The 23576-nt window shown below is 39.0% G+C and overlaps 1 protein-coding gene across 1 annotated transcript; it reads left to right on the top strand.

The window, feature by feature from the left end:
• Positions 1 to 614: 614 nt before the first annotated feature.
• Positions 615 to 18603, top strand: LOC149035628 (uncharacterized). The gene is made up of 3 exons (XM_089191314.1): positions 615 to 809; positions 13695 to 14324; positions 15815 to 18603. The coding sequence occupies exons 2-3, from the start codon at positions 13736 to 13738 to the stop codon at positions 18601 to 18603; spliced, it is 3378 nt and encodes a 1125-aa protein (XP_089047440.1). The 5' UTR covers positions 615 to 809; positions 13695 to 13735.
• Positions 18604 to 23576: the final 4973 nt, after the last annotated feature.

Raw genomic sequence — 23576 nt, 5'->3', positions numbered from 1 at the left:
AATTATGGAACTTAGGAATTTGAGGAGAGTTGTGTAAATGTGAAGTGGAGAAGTCTGAAGGAGTAAATCGAAGTGAGGAAGTTCAGACACGTGTAAGTGCGAGTGTGATCTTGACGTTTTGAAGTTTTTAAATGATGAAAAAGAAAAATTTAAGTTCTAAATGAGATGGGTTTCAATCAACTTCTTAAATGCATAATTCAGTTTGTAATAGATAACTAGTTCATATCTTGATCATGTCCTGGTGATGTGACAAGCTAAAACATGTTTCATGCTCACTCAACCGTTCAGAGTTCTCGTGACTTCTAACTAGAGTTTCACAGCGCGAAAGTTGTGTGTGAAGTCCCACCCGGCGAACTAAAGCTATGCAAGCCTGTGCTAAACAGAATCGAATCATTTTAATCGATATTCTCATTCTTGGAAGATTGTTTTGAGATGCTTCTCAAATTTATGAGCTGTATTTTCCCCTCTGCTTCTCTTATAAACAGTAGCACCACCACCCACCTCCCCCCTTGCTTACCATGGCATAACTATTGGATATGATTGACAGTTGTTCAATTGAGAAGTTACGCATTTATTCGTCGGTGTCACATTTTCCTCTTTCGATTTTAGGGCCGCCTGAAGGATACTTCGATTTGTTGTTCACATAACAAAGCATAAGTCGAACTTATTAGGAATAATAAGCCTGTAACCACGTCGTTTATCGATCGGTCAAGTCATCAAGTGTAGTTGATAGTTCTGCCACCTTGAAAGCGCAAGTTGGTGAAAGCGGGAGTTGCAGTGCTGGTAAACGAAACAGGAATTTTGTACCGGTAAGCTCCTCACATTCTTTGAGATGGGTTTCAGTCAACTTTTTAAATGCATAACTCTTTTTGATATAATTAACTTGTTGATATCTTGATTATGTTCTCGTGATGTGACCAAGTAACTCAAGCTAAAATGTGTTTCATGCTCACTCGACCGTTCAAAGTTCCCGTGAGTTCTGAGTAGACTTTCACAGCGTGAAAATTGTGTTTGAAATTCCACCCTGCGAACTAAAGCTATGTAAGCCTGTGCTACACAGAATCGAATCATTTTAATCGATATTGCCTTTCTTGGAAGACTTGTTTGAGAAGCTTTTCAAATTTACTCTTCATTTTCTCATAACATCTTATTAAAATGGAATGAAAAAAATGTAGGGCCAAAATTGTACCTTAAATTACTAGTGGAGTGGATACGTGCAATTATGGAACTTTGGAACTCGAGGAGAGTTGTGGAAATGTGAAGTGGATAAGTATGGAGGGGTGAACAGAGGTGAGGAAGTTGAGACGTGTGTAAGTCCGAGTGAGGTCTTGACGTTTTAAAGTTTTTAAATGATGAAATAAAAAAGGTTTAAGGTCTTAATTAGAAGGGTGGAAGAACTGAAGAGAGATTCAAAAAGTACCAAAAGTGGTAAATTCGATACTTTGGTTGTATGAAAGTGCTGACGAGATAACAACTTTAAATCCGATGCGCCCTCATGCGCCCAGAAATAAAACCTCTCTGAAATTCCAATGCGTCCTGTCAGAAATGGCTTGTTTTGATTGGCTGTAGCTTAGAAACAAAATTCCCCTGGGTATTGGAAAGTAGTGAAACGTGACATGCAAAAAATTAGCTCTCATTTGAGACCAAACTCACTATTCCACGTTTACCGTACGATTTTCCACAAATTTTTCAAAAAATGTCGTGGTCTTCTGGAAGAATTGATGAAAGTCAATTTGGAAAAATTTCTGCACAGCCCCATACTTAATTATGCATGTACATCTTACTGGTGATACACTGAATAATAAAGCCCCATATATGGATGTATAATGATGTATGGGGCTGTGCGGAAATTTTGCCAAAACTAGACCCTGTGAGCAGGGTAACTGGGATACCTGGATGGTACTGGATCCTTGGAATCAAGTGTAGTGATACTACGGGTGTCGGACTAGTATACTGAAATAGTGCGCTCAAGTCTGGCCAAGGGCATATACCTATTTCAAAACATAGGCATGCTATGCATGCAAGAGTTCCTTTTTTTGTAGGGTGGGTGGATTACTTGAAACATTGTGAGTGATGTCTACATTCTTACAAAAGGAGAGAAGAATATTAATGTAGGAAAGAACGAAAATGTCGAATTACCTCACTCAGAGGTATTTTGTGGGAGATTATGTGTGTTTTGCGAATAAATGTAACCAAAAATAAACTGTATTGGTGCCACGGATACCTGTTAGTACAAAATGCAGACAGCAGACTGCAGACCGGATACAAAATATAGACTGCAGACTGCAGAGTGGGTACAAAATGCAGACTAAGAATCTGAAGAGTTTTTACGTCTGGTATATAATAACATGTCATCTTACAGCTTACCGAGCGTCACGCAATCGCTTTTCTGCAATCCGCCTTCACGATTATTTGCACTATTGTGGAATATTCCTTGCCCATTTCCTGATGAAAATCGATCGCAATATTATTTCAAGCCTTCAATATAGTCTTCTTACTTTGCGCGCGAGTTGGTTGGTGTGATGTCTGTACAGATTTTATCAACGTAATAAAAGTAGATGATGTGAACAACAGTGATGGTAAAGCAAGCTTAAAACGGCAGAAATCTCCAGAAATTACAACGGATACACAGGGTATGAGTAAGTTTTATTGATTTTACGAGAAAAATGTTCATATTTCGAAATATGTATCGTTGTAAATCGACCATACTTCGTTCCCTGTACTATTCCTTATAACGTGCAGTTCCTCTCGTAACTTAACACCAAGTCGCACAACGCGTGACGCGTTCAGGAATTAATCGTTGGCTTTTTCTCGAGACGTGAGCTTGGGCCGCTTGTGACAAGACAATTGCGTAAACAATGTTTAACATAACAACATTATACACAAAAAAACACAGGGTTTTGGATCACGTATTTATTAAAAAAGAATATCCATACAACTACAATGAAAACAAACGTAAGATTCACCTTTCTGATCGTGAAATTAATACCATTCGTACTGTTATCGTAGCTACGTTCCTTGCCATCAAGTGAATCCAACATGTCTTTCTTCACAAGCAGTTTGCATCCATATAGTTATGTTCTTCAGTCTCGCGGTAGTAGCGTTGTTCAATAGATTGCATAGAGTATATGCAGTTTGGTTTCAGATTTCAGATTTTGCTTTTTACAACAAGTGAACGTTCTTCAACTAAGACATTGGCATACTTAGCATACAAGGCATTCAAGGCCATCATGGCTTTCAAGCGTTCGCGACTCAATCCGTTCCAAAATTACCGCTCAATAACGTCTTTCATTGTGGATTAGCCGCGATTAATACCACTTGTATATGCGTCTGTAAGTATTTTGCGCGTTTGCGCTATAATGCTCCAGGAGATCGCAATCCAAATACGTTGAAATGCAAAACAACTGACTAAAGAGTTTCATGAGCAAAATCTCGTGTTCGTCATGTGACCCGGCCCTGTCTGTGCATGACAACGTCAATCATCATCAAGATAACACGCGTGATCAGCATGTGAACACCTCATTGGATCACAGTTAGTTGTCATGGTGTCGAGGGATAACACGCGTGATCAGTATGTGAACACCTCATTGGATCACAGTTAGTTGTCATGGTGTTGAGGGCTCAATGACCTCTGGGTACTATTGCGCAATTTTTCCATTTTGTGGCGGAGGAAAAAAAAAAAAAAAACGACAAAAAAACAAAGGCATTTTATGACTGGGCTACCACAGGTATCCCAGTAACTAGCTTCGCAATGTGGATGACGAGATGGAAGACTTTTTCGACCTACAGTCGCAAGAAAGGGGAAGCAATTCCGATGTTGAGCTATACGCTAGTGAGGAGGAAGAAGAAAGCGACGAAAGTAGCGATGAAGAATCTGCCGCAGAAGAAAGCCGAACAAATGCTCTTCAATGGTCTAGCTCATTGCGGCAAATTAATGTTGAGGAATTCTCCATTCGTCGTGGCCCGACCAGAGATCTCGGAGAAAATGTAACTGCCAAAGATTTCTTCAATGTATTTATCGACGATGCTTACATTGACGAAATCGTCCGATACACCGTTGCGTACGCTCGTTCGAAAGGGGATCGATCGTTCACACCTACCCAAGCGGAAATTTCAGCATATCTTGGGCTAAACATTCTCGTTGGAATCCATGAACTTCCTCAGCTGGCAATGTACCGGGATTCTGACGAGTTTGTTGGAGATGATGGCTTCAAAAAAAACGATCCCAGAGCACCGCTTCATGACTCTGGGGAAATATTTACATCTTGCTGACCCGACCGTAGAAGACCAAAACGATCTCCTCCGCAAAGTTTGCCCCCTTGCAACTCGCTTGGAGCAAAAGTTTGCCTAAGCGAAGAACATATATGCATTGTTCGAAGTGAAACTTTTCATTTAGGCGTAAAAATTGGTTTGTTCTTGCTCTTGACTCGCAAAAAATAATTTTATAGCTGCGCCTTGTGACGTGTCGCGATGTCGCTATGGCTGGCAAATTCAAAATTGATCCGCGTTAGAAAGTTTAGGATTCCTTTTGTTGAGGAGAAATTTGTGATCTGTCTTTTGGTGTTGTATTTGAGGGAAAGCTTTTCACATGATTCTGATGGAAAAAGAGTGCAAAAGAGAGTCATCATAGTGATAAATACTTTCAAAGCTTAAGGCAACCTTGCTAATGACTCACTGTACATCATGAAGTTGAATCAATTCTCTAGCTTTAGAATTTTTTTTGAGAGAGCCTGATGCTCAAGTTGAAAATAAAATTTGACAGGGGGAAAGTATATTATTTAATATGCAACTTTGTGAAGTTTCCCTTCAGTAGGGTGAAATGAAGACATTAAAATCTTAAATTATTTTGGTAGTGGTCTGTGTGTTCACTGTGGCAGCCATTTTCTCTGGAATTTCAGGGGGTGGTCTGAGCTCTAGGGTGTGGTGCTCACTGGGTTAAATCAATCAATCAAAGACAAATCAAAGTGCTCTGTGAGCAAACTCGTGAATTGACACATGATTTTTTAGATTATGTTTAATGTTATCTGGTTTAGGGAATTTTGTGGTTGATTGTCATATCTAGAGTACGAGCAGTAGTTCAGTGTTCGCTAATGTAGCAAAGAAACAAAGTAACTTTGGGATAAGAAGGCATTAAAATTGAAATGATCATGCTATTACATTTGACAAGGTGGATGATGTCATGTGTTTTAAACGTCTATCATTTTTGTTTCTGGTTCAAAAGAAAAGGTTGGAAGTAAATGTGGGTGAAAAGTGAAATTTACTGTCTTTCGTTGTAAATATTAGAAAATCAAGGCAATACTGTCTTAATGAAAACATTAACGATTTCCTCTTTATCAAATGAGACAAACGAGAACGAGTTTTGAGTGATATAACTAAGCCAAGCTTGCCACCGTCATTTTGGATCTCCGCCTGGGTAGATTTAAGTCACGTGCTAGGCAACGTATAATCAATAACAAGATAGAATTTCATTTCAGGTCTATTTATCAATTTTGTGGCGTGTAACCTTCGCATTTTAGTACGTTGTATGTATGTTGAATCTTCAAATTGTCTTGAAACTTAAAAGAAAATTGTTCTTTAAAAATTCACTGAAAATCGGTAGTTAAAATTGTTTGCGACGAAACGTAATGATCAATTTTGTCCTCAACCTCACACCATAACAGAAAAAGCTTTTGAACATCTGTAAACTCCGAGCGCTTCGCAGTAAGTGATATTGTCAATGAATCTTCCGATTGTTTTCAAGTTCAAGGATTGTAAATTACAATTTTATGAAAAACGAAGGTTGTTCTGTTATTTTAGTGTGAATCCTTGCATGCCTGCCAGTCGCTGGTGCCGCTTGTTGAAACTAAAACGAAAAAAAAAAACTCTTTTAAGATTATCATTGGCTTCTTTTTCACCCCTCCACTATTCTTAGCAACGAAGGTCGCCACTTCGTCTGTTTATTGCTCGCCAAAAACTATCAAATGCATTCAAAAGCCTAAAATCTAAAAAAAGTTTACAGGAATCGACCAATGGAGCGAGCGAGCGAGCGAGCGAATGCCATTCCCCACGTCGTATCTATAACTCGCTCTTGCGCATGCGCGCAATTCACGAGTTAAAAAGGACATGAATTATAAAGGAAGAAGCTTTCATATAAAGTAATGTAGAAGTATGGAAGAAAAGTCAAAAGTTTCATTATGAAAATTCTAGAATTGTGGATTTAAAAACCTCTGGGAGTTTTGAAGTTTGCTCTGGTATCCTTTCTGATGCTGTGAGTGCAAGGCCACATCAGTCACAGGAGCTTAGTTTTACAGCCCTGTCATCCCAAACTATATTCCTGATTTAGATTAAGCCAAGCCTAAAAGCGGAGCTCTTGTTGGTTTATTTTCCAGCTCCTCATTATACTGAATAAAAACTGTAATGAAACTCTTCAGCACTGGCTGTAGAAGAGCTTATTCAAGGGGATTAAGAGACCAGACGAGGTCTGGAACATGGGGAAGATGTTCCTACAGCTTGCAAAGTGATCAACATGCATGTTAGACAATGGTATCTTCTAAAAGCTCAGAACTTTCATTGCTGTTCCTGATGTTTTGAGCAAATTTTCTGCTATAGGGAATATTTTCTTCTTCAGGTGAGGTGTATTATGTCAGCATCAGTTGAAATTATATTCTATTGAGCCTGAATTGTAATTTCGGTTTGGGAAAATGAGCCAAAATTGAAGAAAACAAGGGTCACTAACCACTTCATGTTAAGAAATCACTGGTCAATTGAAATGTCTACAGGTGAGCACAGTGAGTCAGTTAAAAAAATATGCCAGAATTGTATGGGCTTCTCCTATACCTTCTCTTGAAGCTACCAGGTGTGACTGCTTGCCCCACCGTTCTCCCCTAACATTTCAATCTCCCCTGTTAAGCGTAGAAAATTAAAAAGAAAAGTAATTTTCAACTCTCGTTTCAACCTGGAATTTTTTAAACTTTTTCGCTTTTGGCTATTCCTGTTTCATGATTGTCCTCTGGCTGAAAATACACAACGTCTTTTTCCGATTTTTTTCTGTTATTTAATTCGGTAACCTCTGCTGTAACTGGATATAATGACAATGTCTTCAAGAAAACTTAAGATAATACCTGGAGTTCATTTCTACATCACAGTAATCAATTACAAACATCAATCAAGTTTTCTCTTTAGTTTAAAAGTTGAGTAGATGTTGTTATTGGCTATATTAAATGGGTTGGAAAGTTTTAGATAGTAATTTCTCATGTTTGCCATTATTTGAATTTACTGGAAGTTGGAGTTGTTGCAACATGTTAACGAGAGACACAACAATAAATTTTATTAATATGTAAAAAGTTTTAATTTGACTTCCTACTGGCAAGTCTTTTTATTATATTTCAACCCAACCATTTTCCACAACTGTTACTAAACCCTAAGCAAAATAATTAGTTAGGGAAATGGAAAGTTTGTGGCATATACACCATGTTTGAAATGCCATGTCCATAATTAGCTCATAGGACTGAGGAGGGTGTATTTGGGAATAGGCTCTCTTGTCTGTATCATTAATTTGCAAATTGCTCCAATTGGTACTGTTTTGATGAGGTTAGACTGTCAGGGCATTAAGGAACTGAGAATTTTAGTAGGCAGTGACTTTTTTCAAATCTGGAAACTATCATTGTCAAAGCCATACTTGTGCCTGGTAACTCATTCTTATTCTAATGAACTAGTTTTAAGAAGGATAAAATATTTTGTAATATAAATTCTACGCATAGGCTTTACACAAACTTTAATTTGACTCTAATTTTATAGCCAATACCAATCCCTACGCATAATAAAACGTTAGGAGGATCAGAGGAAAAAATAATGTGCTATTCATCTGCAAGATTTCATGTAATTATTTTATTACATTAATATTAACTGATACTAGGAGATCTAAGAATGTTCAAAAGAAAATAAAATTTGGTTGAAAAAGTAAAATTTAGCATAGGCTGGGTAAACAAGATTCTTAGAAAAAGAAATAAGCACTAATGAAAAAAGTAAGCAAACTTTTTTACAACAACTGCCTGTTCCTGTACGGCACACAGCAAAGTCATTCAAAATAGTCATAATCCGGGTTTTATAAGTTGAAAACACATACACATGCAGATTTCCTCTAAACCTGTAGTTTAAGCCTGCAATGACTTCAAATTTTTGATGCACTCCTCAAAAGGAAATCAAAGAAATCTCAAGTTTCTATTCAGTTTTCATGTTGGTTAGTGAGGTAAAATTGAGCCAGATTCCTACCCTTAAAACTCACATATCCTATGACCAATTCCTTATATCAATGTTTAGTTTAGGTGTCAACATTGGAAGGAAACGCCATGCATAATGAAAGCTTGAGCAGGAGTATTTAATGAAAATTATCTAAATAATAAAATTACTGTACATGTTACAATGTGGTAACTTACACAGCAAAATTAAATAATCACACAATTCCAAACAAAGGAGGTCAGGTTATTGACTTGCCTGCTTCAACTTTTGAGGGCTTAAGGTACGGAGAAATAAACAGTTACAATCATTAGAAAGTTGAAAGTTTGAAAGCTAAAAGATATACATTACAATCATCAGACCCCATTCATCCTAGCAAAAAAAGGGTCAATTACCACCATAAATTCTCCCAAACATTCATGCTTACAGGAAATCATTAATTTTTGTCATTAGGTGGTACTGTACTTACAATACTTCTACCAACACATTTTTCTAAAGTTATCGTATAGCACATGACTATACAGGTCATGTGGAAGGTTCCTGCATGGAGAATGACATTTCACTTACATCAGCAAAATTTAATTATCAGAATTGCCCGCCAAGGTGTATTTTTCAAGTGCTCAAGTTTTCAAATTAGTCACTTAATTGTTACACAGTGGAGCTGGCTCCTTTTTGAGGCTATCCTCAGCTTGATCATAGCATTACATGTGAAAACATCAAATGTTGCTCACGTTTTCAAATAACTACCTGAATGAAAAGTTATGATTTTTTTAATAACCTGCTTCCTTTAACCCTTTTAACTACCATATGTGACCAAGACAGAATTTCTCCATATAATATCAAAACAATATCAAGCAGACAAGTGATGAGAATAAAGAAAAATATCAATTAGGGGATTATTAGTTGATCAATACCAAATTCTCAAAATCAACAACACAAGAACTATAAGACAGGTAGTAAGGAGAATTACTAAAGAGATCTTGGGAGTTAAAGGGTTAATTGTGCTTCAGAAATAGTAAGTGGTATCGAAGAGAAAGGAGAAAAGTTCTTGAAACATTCTATGTTAAATGAAACTTTGTTATGAAGGATAATTGGAATGGCAACCAAAACATCTGTGAAGCTATAATAACAATTACCTTTGCATGTAAAACAAACCATAATGAAGCATGAAATGAATTAATTTAATCTCACCCAGTTTGAATGTAGAATCCAAAATCTAATTAACTTACTGGGAATAGAAAAAAGCTCAATGTGTTTTTCCTGCTTCTGTCGTTCTAAATATCACAAATAAATAATACGACCACTTCAGTGTGATTTTTTCGATGATGTGTACTATGGACACCTATTCTTAGTATCTATCTTTTACTAGCTATTTGACACATTGCAGGCAAACCCTATACAACTGATTAAATTTTATTTGATCCAAAACATGAAGGGCAATAGAGGAAATTAGCTAGCACAATCTAAGTTTCTCTTCCTAAGTATTCTGTGATGTTTCTTCTTTCTGTCTTCTGTTTGTTTGCTTGTTTTTTTGCTTTCCTAACAACCTTAACTATTGTTGCCAACAAATGCGAGGAGCATATAGCATGTGTGCAGTTATTAACACTTTAATCCCTGAGAGTGACTAGTGCTGAATTTCTCCTTTCAATATCATCCCTGAATCAAACATTAAAGTCATGAGAATAAAGGAAATGATAGTGAACAGAATAACCTCTTCATTATTAAATAAATTCTTCTTGCCAGCACATTAGGAAATGTATAGAGAACATTATGGAGAATATGCAAACTGATGTTAGGGTGTAAAGGGGTGAAGACCTTTTATATCTTTATATTTGTAGAGTATTGCTTGAGTATATAATTATGGTAAGTTCAAGTGCCTATTAAACATCATTCTATGGTCCTCCATTCCTCCACCTCAAAGGGTGCATTGTGTACATAAAAATGGAAGTTTAGTACCTTTATTAGATTTTTTGGATACAAAGATCAACAAAGAACAACAGCCCCACCAAAAAATCTTTTTAAGGACACCTCTACAATGGTTGGTACACACAACTGACATGTTTGAGTGAAGCATGTAAAGCATTAAGGTATGACAGTCAGCTTGCTTTTCATTACTTGCAAATAGCTTATTTCTATCAGCTTTAAAAACTTCTGCATCCTCGCTTTCAAAGAAAAGCATTTCCCTTGAACAATAATTTCAAACATTAAAGACGTAAGCTACTGGCAACAGGTTTTTTCATTGTTTCATATCATCAGATTCTCATCACATTTTTTTGTTACATTTGAAAGCGTAAGATAATTTTAATCATTATAATATAATGAAATTCCCCATTTTAACCCTTTTAGTCCCACTAGCGACCTAGACAGAATTTCTCCTTACACTAACAGTACAATATCAAGCAGGCAAGTAATGAGAATAAAGAAAAATATCAATTAGGGGATTATTGGTTGATCAAATTCTATATTCTCCAACCTAACGTCACATAAATTGTATGGCAGACAGTAAGGAAAATTACCAATGAAATCTTAAGTTAAGGGGTTAGGACACATATGGTAATTATATATACCAGAAAGACAGTTAATAAATGTAACATACTTCAGTAAAGTGTTCTTATGTACAATAAGATTTCAAACTCACTGAAATTGAGTTGACTTCATGATTCACTTTTCAGTCAAAGAAATATGTAATTAATAAATATCTCTTTACATGGAAGAGAAGAGAATGCCATTTAGGAATTTTAAAATGGTGAATAGAGAGAAAGAGTTAGAAACTTGTGCTCGCCGTTCGCTATCATTTAAAAGCTTTCTAGGCAAAACAAAATCCGTAAGGTAACTTCTTTTCCCTTAACACTACGACTGTATTAAACATTCCAAACGACAGGAAAGAACACCTTGAAGAACACTTTGTTATTCGAACGATGAACCGGCGCGAGGGCTTTTAGACGATGAATACCAAAGTCATTGTTTTGCCGAAACGTGATTTTAATTATAGACTGAAGCTAGTATCAAACGACGGTTGGTGAAAAAGGTTTGAATTTTGGTGGGCCTTAGCGTAAGAGAAAACCCAGATATGACACGACTTTAACCTCCTCTTCTTTCTCAGATCCTTTGTAGTTCGCTTCTCTTTGTTGATGTCCTCTTTTCAGTCTGTTTTCAGCGGCGTCTTTGTATTTCCTTCAAGGATATTCACCTTTTTACTTACGTCTTTTCGGTTAACGGTCGTTTCGATACAAGTCGTTTCGATACAATTCGAAGTCAATTCGTTACATGTATAGTCGATTCGATACATACTTACGTTACGTCAAGTTGGTTCGATACAATATTATACTATATATAAATGACCTAACGAACCTTCAAAGACATACTAGAGCGAACACAAACCTCCGTTGTAAATAAAACAAACCCATACCTCCGCTAACCTCCACATGGCCTCGAGTTTTTCTGGGATGGGTTCAACTCTAGTGCCCATAGTGCAAGAAAACTATTGAAGGCGTGTTGCTACCTCAACGCACCAGTAGCTTCATAAAACGGCTCTTCAAGGAGCCGCCGTGGCCTGTTTTCGTCCCTTGGGACGATTTCAATTGCTAAAAACGGCTCTTTTAGGAGCTACCACATCTGCTAAAGTCATGATCAACGTAAACGTACTTGAGTAATTTAAATAAATATTCAATAAAGTTTTCCTTTTGGCTGCGGGGAAAATGAGTAATAAAACTCGTTCGATTGAGTCGCGGGGAAACTGAGTATTACAACTACGTCGATTGATCGAGTCGCTTACTTAATCGAGTCGAATTTTAGCTAATTTGTTGAATAGAAAACAAATTACCGCGCATATCAAAGACGAAATCTAACACACTTATACTGAATTTTTCTCGAGTTCAGTTCTGTATCGAAACGACTTCAGTTTGTATCGAATCGACTTTACATGTGTAACGAATTAACTTCGACTTGTATCAAAACGACTTGTATCGAAACGACCGGATACCGTCTTTTCTCGTTCTCTTTCGCGTTCCTGCCGCCGTATTTTGCCTATTTTGGCGTCCTTTCTAACTTTCTTGTGCGTTTTTATCGACTCTGTCTCTTTCTTTTCAGCCTATTTTCGCTCAAACCCTCTCTCCACGAATTGGAATCACAACAATTTCCTCCCGTTGACAAAGCTTTAGCTCTGCCGGTGTTGTTGCTTTGCGAGTTAATCAGAAATTGCAAAATACTGAGAATTATTGTTCAACTACAACCTCACCAGTTTGATTTCCCGCGTTTCTCACGTTCTTTAAGATGAGTTTCAGTCAACTTTTTGAATGTATAATTCAGTTTGTAATAGTTAACTAGTTCATATCTTAAACATGTTCTGGTTTTGTGACAAGCTAGGACGTGTTTCATGCTCACTCGACGGTTCAGAGTGCTCGTAAATTCTAAGTAGAGTTTCACAGCGTGAAAATTGTGTTTGAAGTTCCACCCTGCCAGCTAAAGCTATGTATGCCTGTTCTAAACAGAATCGAATCATTTTAATCGATATTCCCATTCTTGGAAGACTGTTTTGAGAGGCTTTTCAAATTCACGCATCATTCCCTGCAACAGCCTATCAAAATCGAATGAAAAAAATGTTGGTCCAAAATTGTACCTTAAATTACTAGTGGACTGGACGTTTGGAATTATGGAACTCAGGAACTTGAGGAGAGTTGTAAAAATGTGAAGTGGATAAGAAGTGAGGAGGTTGAGACAAGTATGAGTGTGAGTGTGGTCGTGAGGTTTTAAAGTTTTTAAATGATGAAATAAAAAAGGTTTAAGGTCTTAATTAAAAGAGTGGAGGAGCTGAAGAGAGATGAAAAGTTGCCAAAAGCGATGGAAATTCGATACTTTGGATGTATGAAAGTGTTGACTCAAGTATGAGTGCGAGTGTGGTCGTGAGGTTTTAAAGTTTTTAAATGATGAAATAAAAAGGTTTAAGGTCTTAATTAGAAGAGCGGAGGAGCTGAAGAGAGATATGAAAAGTTGCCAAAAGCGATGGAAATTCGATACTTTGGATGTATGAAAAAGTTGACGAGATAATAACTTGATATAAATCAATCGAAGACAAAACAGGACATGATTTAATAAGGAAGAAGCTTTCATGTAAAGTAATGTAGAAGTATGGAAGAAAGGTGAAAAGTGTGATTGTGGAAATTCTATAATTGTGGATTTAAAAACATCTGGGAGTTTTGAAGTATGGATGCGTTCGATTATTTAAGTGTGGAAAGAATAGTAAAGACGGCGAGACATAGTTATAAAATCTAACGAATACAGCCATAAGGCTATTTATAAACTGTTAAAAGCCTCATATAGTACAGACGGTCTTCGTTCTAACCATAAAAACCAACAAACCAACTTCTGCAAGGGGAGGACACTTTGAATGAGAACAATTCAAACCATTTAGACCAAATATGCTTCTGTTATGAGCTACCGTTGTTCTTATCTTTACGTCAATTAAAGCTGTCTCCCTCTAGGTGATAGGTAAACTTGTGACTTAGAAGGCAAAAAGCAAAGCATGGCTTCGTCGCCCGGGACAGACACAGAACATCGACGTTGGTTGGTGGTTGGCACTGTTCTTAACAGAGTTCTTATGCCGTATCTCAGAAATAAGATTCAACAGGAAATGACGCCATTTTACCAGAATCTGTTGGCAACTTATGGATTAGACGGGCAAACCTATTTGACACGCCTGAAGACCATTCCACGGACCACCCTGAAGCTGAACTACGAAAGTATCAACAATAACGCTGCCTCAGGTCGAAACAAACATCGCTTTGACTATCGTGTAAAGGATGAAGTGTCATTGGCTAAGTTGTTCATGAAACCTTTCATGGCACATTTCAATGCATTTGATTCCTCTTTTGATGCCTCGGCGGCTCTGGCTGTTCTTTCCTCTGCTCCACCATTCAGCTCTGCAGCCCGGTCAGCTGAACTTGTGAGATCTGATGTACGAAATGAGTGGGCTCATTGCGACTATGCGTCATGGACGGAAGTGAAATACGATACATGTTTTGATCGAATGGAAACCTTGGTTGTAGACCTAGGATTTGCCCCAGTAGAAAAAACCGAGGTCTTGGCTGACCTACAGTTGTGGAGGAAGCATGGTGAGATATCATTACGCATATCTTATGAAATATTGCTTTGTCTTTCCCTCTAGCCGAGGAGGTCTTAAGCAAAATTTTATCTTTAGGCCGATAGAATATGCTGGTTGTTGAAGATATATGGATTGCATTTTCAACGTAGACATTCATGAACCAAATTGAGAGCGTAAATTATGAAAAAAGCGACAAATCTGTATTAAATGTGAACCGAGTATAACTACCTAATGTGAAACACAGAGCAATGAAACTAAATGGGACTTCCTTTATTCTCCTTATTTGTTATTGCTTTACATGGAAAGCAGAGACTTGAGCTAAGATGTCACACCTTTGAGAGCTTGATCTTTGTACATGCTAGTTCCCAAGCTCTGTGGAACTCAAACTGCTCATTTCCGTTGATTCTAATCGCTTCCATAGCGCTTAGCATCGTCCAGTTAAGACCAATTCTTCTTCAAACTCGAAAAAATAGGCACACGCACCTGCTTTCCGCTGGTCTTCTCCAACTACGAGTCTGGCAAAACATAGGCACGCAACTGCATGGATTTGAGGCCGCGTGACGTGAAAAGATTATTTATCTCTAACTTTCGCTGTAATTGGCAACACTCGATCTCATTTTGATTCAAGTGGTCAAGGAAAATGTCTCATAAAGCCTGCAATTTGCAACTTTTAATTGTTCACTTCAGTTTTCCGCGTTGTCGCGAGTGACCTGGTAACTTTTGAAGGAAGGATAAAACTCAGCACCTTCTCCCCCTCTCCCTTTCAACTTACGCTCCTCAAAAACAAAATTATCGAGCTGTGCGACCTCTTTCACTTTTAAATATCGGTCCCCAATTATTTCAAGCATGTTTAAGGTCTCACTACTCCAAGGTACTTCTCTAAACATCTCAAAAGTTTACTCTATTTTCCTGCTTCGTCAATATTTTTGTTATCGATACAAGATGTGGAAAGAGGAGGTTGTTTAACAGTTCCGATATCAAAATAAATAAATCAATCGAGCTCACAATTCCAGGCTGGCGACAAAACCTTCACCTGACCCTCTCCCCCACCAGCGCACATGTGTGTCGTTGAAAAGGTGGTCCAAAACCAAACTTTTGAGAGACAATTTGCACGCTGGCGGGAGAAGTGTCTTGTGATTATTTTGTCGCTGGTGAATAAAACCTTACCGTTGTAAATGACAGCGAACGTGGGAGGTCAATAACGTTCTGTGGCTTCACATCCCATACGATTGTCTGCCTATGGTCAACTTTTGCTTGCCAGCAAAGTGAATTCATAAGGTAAGTCAGTCCACAGTAAATCAGGGCTATAAGGATAAATCACTCCATTCCTACAATCCATGCCCTTAGTAGTGCCCCAACTTGGGTCATTCCTCTGTTCAGGATCATTCAATTTTCCATTTGACTGGTTTCGTTTAATGATAAGTCACGTTAGTCTTTTGTTCACGTTAAAAAATTGTGGGCTATTATTAGAAATTGCTTATCTGTCCTAATTTTTCTTAGGGTTTAAATTCTGCGTTGGTAAGCCACTTGATGACACATTCCTTAATGTCATGCGTGATGAAGTTGTAGCGCTCTCTATAACATTACCCGATTGGCTGGAAAAAACCAACGACAATATAAACCAAGTCAGTGAAATACTCAAGTCCGAGTTTGGCAAAGTAAAGGCATTATTATGTGAATTAAGCAAAGGCAACCATGAAGAACAACCGACGGTGTTGGAAGTCAAAACGCCGGCAATGAAGAACAGTTGCGAAATACTAGATTCAAGGGAAGTTAGTGTTTCCACCAAAAAAAATAGATCTATTGTATTTGATGTGCCAGATCGAAACGAGTGGTTTACAGGAAGACAAAAAGAGTTAGAATCGCTTGAAAGGTGCCTCTCTTTGGAAAACAGAGACCACAAATTAAGAAAGGCGGCAATTTGTGGACTTGGGGGATGTGGAAAAACGACCTTAGCAGCTCAATTCGCTTGGAAGCATAAATCAGAATACGAGGGAGGCGTATTTTGGTTCTCCATGGAAGATGAACAGAAGTTTGAAAGTTGTGTGAATGACATAGCGTTACGTTTAGAACTGATGAAGAACTCACCAGATCTAACATTGACACAAATTCTTACGTTTATATCTCAGCAAGAAAAGCGGTGGCTAATGGTTCTTGACAACATCGACCAACCAGAACTTTCCAGAAAAATGCGAAAATTTTTGATAGGAACATGGCGTAGGCAGTCAAACGGTCACATGTTGATAACAACAAGGCGTGAAAGGAAAGAGATTTGTCAGTATGTAAAACTTAAGCTAAATTGTTGTGTAGAAATCTTCTCTTTCTCTATAGATGAAGCAAAAGAGTTTCTTTTGAGTCGTTTCAGCGGTGAAAATGCTGCAGGCCAGGAGGATGCGCTAAATGAGCTGGTTGTTGAGCTTGGTTGTCTTCCCCTAGCCCTGGAGCAGGCAGGTGCACATATCAGTTCTCTTCACTGCCCTGTAAATAAATATCTGGAACAATACAAACTCGAAAGGATCCAGCTGTTAAGCGAGCGTCACGCAATTCCTTCGAGAGAGTATGACTCCCTGAACCGTCTTTCAGTCCACACGACATGGCTATTGAACTTTGAGTACGTGAGGAACTCAAAATATGGAGAAATTGCAACCAGGTTCGTACAAGCAGCTGCTTTCCTTGATCCAGATGAAATCCATGAAGGTCTCATAAATGCAGAGCTGCTTCTTGGTACTGATGTTGTGGCTGAGAAGAAAAGAGAACTTCCCCTCACAAATAATCAAATTGTAGAAGTTTTAACCAAGTTTTCACTTTTCCAGAGGAAGTCTGTTGGATGCATGAGGTTACATCGCTTAGTGCAGCAGGTTATTCGTGGTACAATGACATCGCAAGAAGTCGATAAAACAATGTACACAACATTTCAGTTGCTAAAGAAGGCTGCTCAATCACCTGGTGAATCAGCAACAGATAGGATTGTTTTCTCTATTTTTCGTCACTGGTTGGCATTGAGGCGACATATTACGCAACAAGTTAGTGCTAGACCAAATGACTCATCGGCTGAGAAATTGGCGAAATTGATCAATAGCGGTATTGGAGATATTGTGTTTGAAGTCACTCGTAACCTGAAGGGGTTAACGCAAACTATAGAAAACCGCCGTCGATTGTCAGCATTGCTCGATTTCGACTATGAGAGGTGTATAGGTAGACAACTGCTAGAGTATGAAGAAAGAAGACGGCGTAGCTCAACAACGCAACGATCACGCCCAATACCCTTAAAAACGCCCTCAGGATCGCCTACAGAATCGCCCCCAGGATCGTCCTTAGATTGGCCTTTAATATCATCCCTACAATGCCACCCAAGATCGCCCACAAGATCGCCCTCAGGATCACTCTCAGGGTCGCTATCAGGATCACCCGCAGGATCACCCCAAGGATCATTCTGTGAGTTATACACAGTAGCGGCCTCAAAATCGCGCTCAGTAGGGCCCTTCAGATTGTCTTCAGGATCGTCCCTAGATTTGCATCGGAGACCATCCTTAGGATGGTCCCTAGAATCACCCTTTAGATCGCCCTCAGGATCACTCTCAGGATCACTCTCAGGATCACCCACAGGATCACCCAAAGGATCATCCTATGAATTGTCCTCAGTATTTCCCTCAAGATCGTGCGCAGGAGGGCCCTCAGGATTGCCCCAAGGATCGTCCTTAGAATGGCACTCAAGATCGTCCCCAGGGTGGCTTCCAGAATCACCCTCAAGATCACCATCAGGAGTGCCATTAGGATCACACCAAGGATCATCCTTAGAATGGCACCCAAAAGCGCCTCCAGGAGCACTCTCAGTGGTGACCTCAGGATCGCCCCTAGGATCGTCCTCAGAATGGCTTCTAGAATCACTCTCAACATCACCTTTAAGATTGCCCTCAGAGGCGCCCTCAAGGTTGCCTTCAGGAGCGCCCTCAGGAGTGCCCTCAGGAGCGCCCTCTGGAGTGCCCTCAGGAGCGCCCTCAGGAGCGCCCTCAGGAGCACCCTCAGGTTCCCCCCCAGGATCGTTCTCAGAACGGCCCTTGAGATCTTCCTTAATATGGCCCTCAAGATTTCCCTCAGAAGCGCCCTCAGGATTGCCCTCAGGAGCACTCTTAGGATCGCCCTCAGGAGTTCCCTTAGGATTGCCCGGAGGATCACCCTTATTAGTTCCCTCAGGAGTGCCTTTAGGAGCGCGCTCAGGAGCACCCACCCGTTCACCCCTAGGATCGTTCTTACAATGGCCCTTGGGATGGAAAGAGGAGGTCGATTAACAGTTCTGGCATCAAAATAGATCAATTAATCAGGCTTACATTTCCAGGCTGGCGACAAAACTTTCACCCGAACCTCTACCCCACTAGTGCACATGTGTGTCATTGAAAAGGTGGTCCGAAACCAAACTTTCGAGAGAAAATTTGCACGCTGGCGGGAGGAGTGTCTTGTGATTATTTTGTCGCTGGTGAAGGAAACCCTCCCCTTCTGCCCCCGTCTGTTTCTCGACACCCATCGCCTTCTGTAAAAGGCTGGTAATCACTGACGACGGAGTCTTAGTCATAGTGGCAGTTAAAAGAACGCCTTCGATGTCATAAGCTGGGCAGAATCGGAGTCAGAAGAATCGAAACAGTTCCATGTACTTCCGATTCCCCTCATGACTCCAAAGCTTATGATCCAATGAAAGCTGAATTTTCGGAGTCGCAGGCAGAGGTGAAAAAATAGACCAGTTACGATGCGAGTTCTCAGGCCATCCGATCGCTTTCAATCCGACAATCCAGTTTTTAGTGGATCATAGGCGACCGCATTTCTTCCAATTCCGTTGGTTTGACTTTCATTACATCACAAACATCCGTACCCTATCAGAGTGTCCTAGCAATAAAGTAGAGTTCACAAATCTATCTGGGAAACAAAATACTTGTCAACTATGTGTCATATAAATAAAGGTGCTCTTTCGAATTTTTGATAACCAAGAACGAGGGAACAGGCATGCAAAAGGATCCGAAGGATTCGGAGTTGACTACAAAAATGATAGGAAACTTTGTTAAGTGTTCTTTACAGGATCTAATTAGTTTTCACCACTGAGGATTGACAAAAATTCGTCCACGGGTGGGCTTGAACCACCAACCTCTCGGTTAACAGCAGAATGCGCGGGCCGATTGCGCCACAGAGGCTTGCTGCTTTCGAGCGATATGCTGAATTGAGAATTTCCTTTAGGAGCTGTGTGCCAACACAGTCTTCTTTCGTAACCCTTCCCACCCTAATATTAGTATATGATTCTGGGGTGATATTACGGGGAGAAATACGATGCTAGTCAGTCCAAGGGTGGAAAGACTAAAGCGAAGTTGAAATAAGATATATTTCTTATTTTATTTTAAAATGCAGTGACATAAGTGTTGGAATAAGGCTAATTGTATGATCCGTGATATCTAGGTGTGGAATGATTAAAAGGGAATACAAAATGGCTTGATCATTTTTCGCAAAGTCTTTGAAAGTCATTGATTTTGATGGCCGAAGGTTCGATCTTCACTTCTTCTCAGTCGAGGATTGAAATGAATACATTTTTGTGAGGCAAAACCCTTAACGGGGCTTGCGTCCTCCTGTTGTAGATTAACATATAAAATTTCCCTCCCAGTATCCCCCAAAAACAACCAGAAATCGCGAGTAAAACCTAAATTAAATTTATTGCTACAGAAAAACATTTCACCAACTAACAAACAGTAGTCCCCGATCGATCGACATTTAAATACACGAAACTGGAGAAAACAATCATCTAACCCCCATCCTTATTAAGTATATTTTGCTTTATTTCAAAACTGTAGGTTACTAGGGAAAGCTCATTTTAGGTCAAAAAGAGCAAAAGATCAACCTAGTTCGGTGATTAAAAGCACTGCCTGCTAATTAATGTATTTTACTCTTGATAAGTTTTGATCTTCCTGCTCTCTTTCCTTGGTCGTACGTCATTTTGAAATCAATTAAAATCAATCTTGTCAAATGAAATGGGCCATTTCCGTTATATCAAAATTCAAAGTTGGTCCCGAGGCTACGGGGAATAAAACAAAGGAAATCACATCGAAGCTGAGGGGTAAATAATTAATTTATTTTGTTTTATTCTCCTTAGCCTCGGAACTATAGCAAAATTTGATATATCAAAAATGGCCTATTGAGAGGGTGGTTTTGGCGTAACCGCTGAAACTTTACGGACTATCTACAGAAATGCTTGACTAAGCACAGAATCAACCTGAAGCGCGTTAACTTTTCAGACCCCCAAGGTAGAAAACGGTCATGGGACTGTGAGGGCGCCACAAGAAAAAGTAAAACAAGAATCCATCTCAATGCTGGCCATGACATCGAGACAGTGATAAGACAAATGATGACAGCCATGAGTCATCTAGCGGAATGGCTGGAGTCATGAAGACTTTTGCTCTTCAGCATCCAATCATGTTTGATAAATACAACATCTGTAAAACTGTGTGCCACTCCTAGCTGTCGAAGTTTTCTTTAAGGATGCTGCGGGAGATTTATACCGCGCTTAAGCTAAACCGTATCTTCAATAGAATGGACTAAATGTCTTATGCAAACCTTGCATAAGACATTGCTCGCGAAAAGATCCGCGCCCTGTCAGCAAATCTAACGGATTGCTAACGTACCTTGGTGATCCGCTATAGCTGAACAAGGAAGTGCTTCTTTTTAAGCCGTCTATAAAAAGTAATCATTTGCTTCTTAAATTTCTGAACTTGGAAGGAAATATTAAGGAGATAAGCACAACATGGGTTTGTTCACTTTCTCTTTTCTGGTAAAATCTAGATGTTAGTCTTTTAGAAGTGAGCAAAATTCTGGTCAGACCAGACAACAGACCTATGTTAATTTTGTCATTACGCATCATCCACGCTCGATAATGTATTGCCATAAGATTCATTGATGGTTTTGGACCCGACTATATTTGAGGGAGATAGATCACTGCTTAGAGTGCTGAACATCTATCTAGTAGAGTTCATTCTTTCAAAAGCCACTGTTTAAAATATACAATATCAGCACAATTAACTCTCAGGAGACGTATTTTTACATCAAGTTCCTGATGTGAGGTATACCGACTAGCACTCGAGGCTGCTATATCAGCTGGTGCAATAATTACTCTACTGAGGCGTTTCTTGCGTTTCGAGATACGCAGAAATGGTTTTCTAACCAAACGTAAGCTTTTTCGGACCACTACCAGGAAAAGATAAATGTGAGTATAAGGACGCACTACCTGGATTGTAGTCTGGTAGCCTTTGGGGAAGAATTATGATATAAATCTTTGAGCGTCAGCTAGTTCAAACATTTCTGTGAAAGTTGTGGTTTTGACCCTTAATACAACTTTTTTAAATAAAAAAAAATTCTAACTCCTCACTTTGTTCTATAGCAGATCCGCAGTGTAAGGCTATGCCCTTTGAAGATCTTTCGCTTTATACACCTAAAACAATAATTCAAAAAATACCATGATTCACTTGATCATGATGCATTTAATTACGATCGGGGTTAGATAATTGTTTGCTCCTGTCTCGTACATTTAAATCTCGACCTTAGTTCCCGAATTCACGTGTTTCACAGTCCAGTTCTATTTTTGCAGAGTTTCGCTTTCAGTAGACTTCATTTTGAGTTAATTAGCATTAGTCCGCATGCACACGAGAAACATGCTTCTGAACTAGCAACACTCTGCTTAGGTTTGGTTCGCAGTTCGGTTGAATACTAATATTTAGGCAAAGATCACTTACGTGAAGTAATTAGAGTCTCCTTTTGTGATGTGTACATCACAGGTAAGATATTGGTCAATATATACCCCTAGATCCTTGGCAAATGGAACTGGTGAGATAGTTTTGCCTAATAAAGATAATGAAATAGGAGGAAGCCTCTCAATAAGCTGTGCTGAGCCAACAACCACTCATTTGTCTTGTCAGGGTTTATAAGCAGAGCATTTGTTGCGCACCATTTAGTAACATTCCTAAGATCTTGGTTTACGGCTGCCATAGCACTTGATGAATCTGATACAGGAAATTTAAAGTTAAATTGACTATCATCGACATACGCGGCAGTATGACTGTGGGTAATAGCACCAATTAAGTCATTGATATAAATTCTAAAAAGCACTGGACCCAGGATTGATTCCTAAGGTTCTCCGCAATTGGCAAAGGAGTTGCAAAAAGGACCTGAAATCAGCCAAAAAAAAAAAGAAAACATAAACGACTCTCGTTTGTTTATTGTGCTACAAATACAGTTGGCTTTCTTTCCCGGTTCTCGAAACAAAGAGTCATTCTTAATTCTCAATAAAGCGAAATCTTTTTGCTTTATAATAAATCCTTCTTTACCAAGCTTGTTCTAGCGACTGGTTTGGATGCTTCCTTATCGTTTCTTTCTACATCGCGAAGGTTTTCCCGGAATCGGTCACCTGGTCGTCTTCCTGTTTCACCAACGTACAACTTTTTTCAACAAGTACAAGTTATGCAGTAGATGACACTGGGGGAGATGCACGTAAAGTGGTCAGTGATCTTAAAGGACCTCTTGGGTCCTGATATTTTCTCTACTTTACGAATGAAAGGACAAGTTTTGCATCGTGAGCGCATTTGAAAGTTCCACGTTGGTCACTGGTTTGAAGTGAATTTCTGACCAAAAAGTTGCCCATGTTTTTGTCACGTTTGAATGAAATAAGTGGAGGTTGCGAAAAGATATTACCAGTCTCTGAATCGTTTTGGAGCAATTTAAAGTTTTTAAGAATAATATTTAACTGCGTGGTTGTGAGGGTGAAATGTAAGAGTGAATGGAATGCGATCAGTGTTTTCTTTCTCAGCTGTTCGTAGTCCTGACTGTCGATCAATTTTTGGGCACGGTGGTAGCCAGCTTGAACAACAGAAACAGGATAGCCACATTTATCAAAAAACTGGTACATTGCCTCTGATTTGTCGGAAAAATCAGAGTCGCGCAACATAAACGACGAAGTCTAAGAAACTGTGAAAAAGGTAATGAATTCTTGACGTGTGATGGATGGGAGGATGAATACAAACAGTTACTATGTGAATCTGTAGGTTTGTAGTTAACACCAGTGCATGTCATATTGTTTACTATAAGCCTACAGATTCACATAGTTAACACTAAATTACCGGTTATACTCCCCCACCGACCCAGCACCACAGTTTCTTTAGAAACTTACCGCCTTTACTAACTTTTCACTTGTTTATTTGAAATTTTCAACCAACCATTTAAGTGAAAATGGCGAACTCGT

Source organism: Pocillopora damicornis, chromosome 13 (assembly GCF_964200805.1).
Source record: "Pocillopora damicornis chromosome 13, jaPocDami1.2, whole genome shotgun sequence".
Classification (NCBI taxonomy): Eukaryota; Metazoa; Cnidaria; class Anthozoa; order Scleractinia; family Pocilloporidae; genus Pocillopora; species Pocillopora damicornis.
The sequence above is the reverse complement of the archived record's forward strand: the minus strand, read 5'-3'. Positions and strand labels throughout refer to the sequence as shown.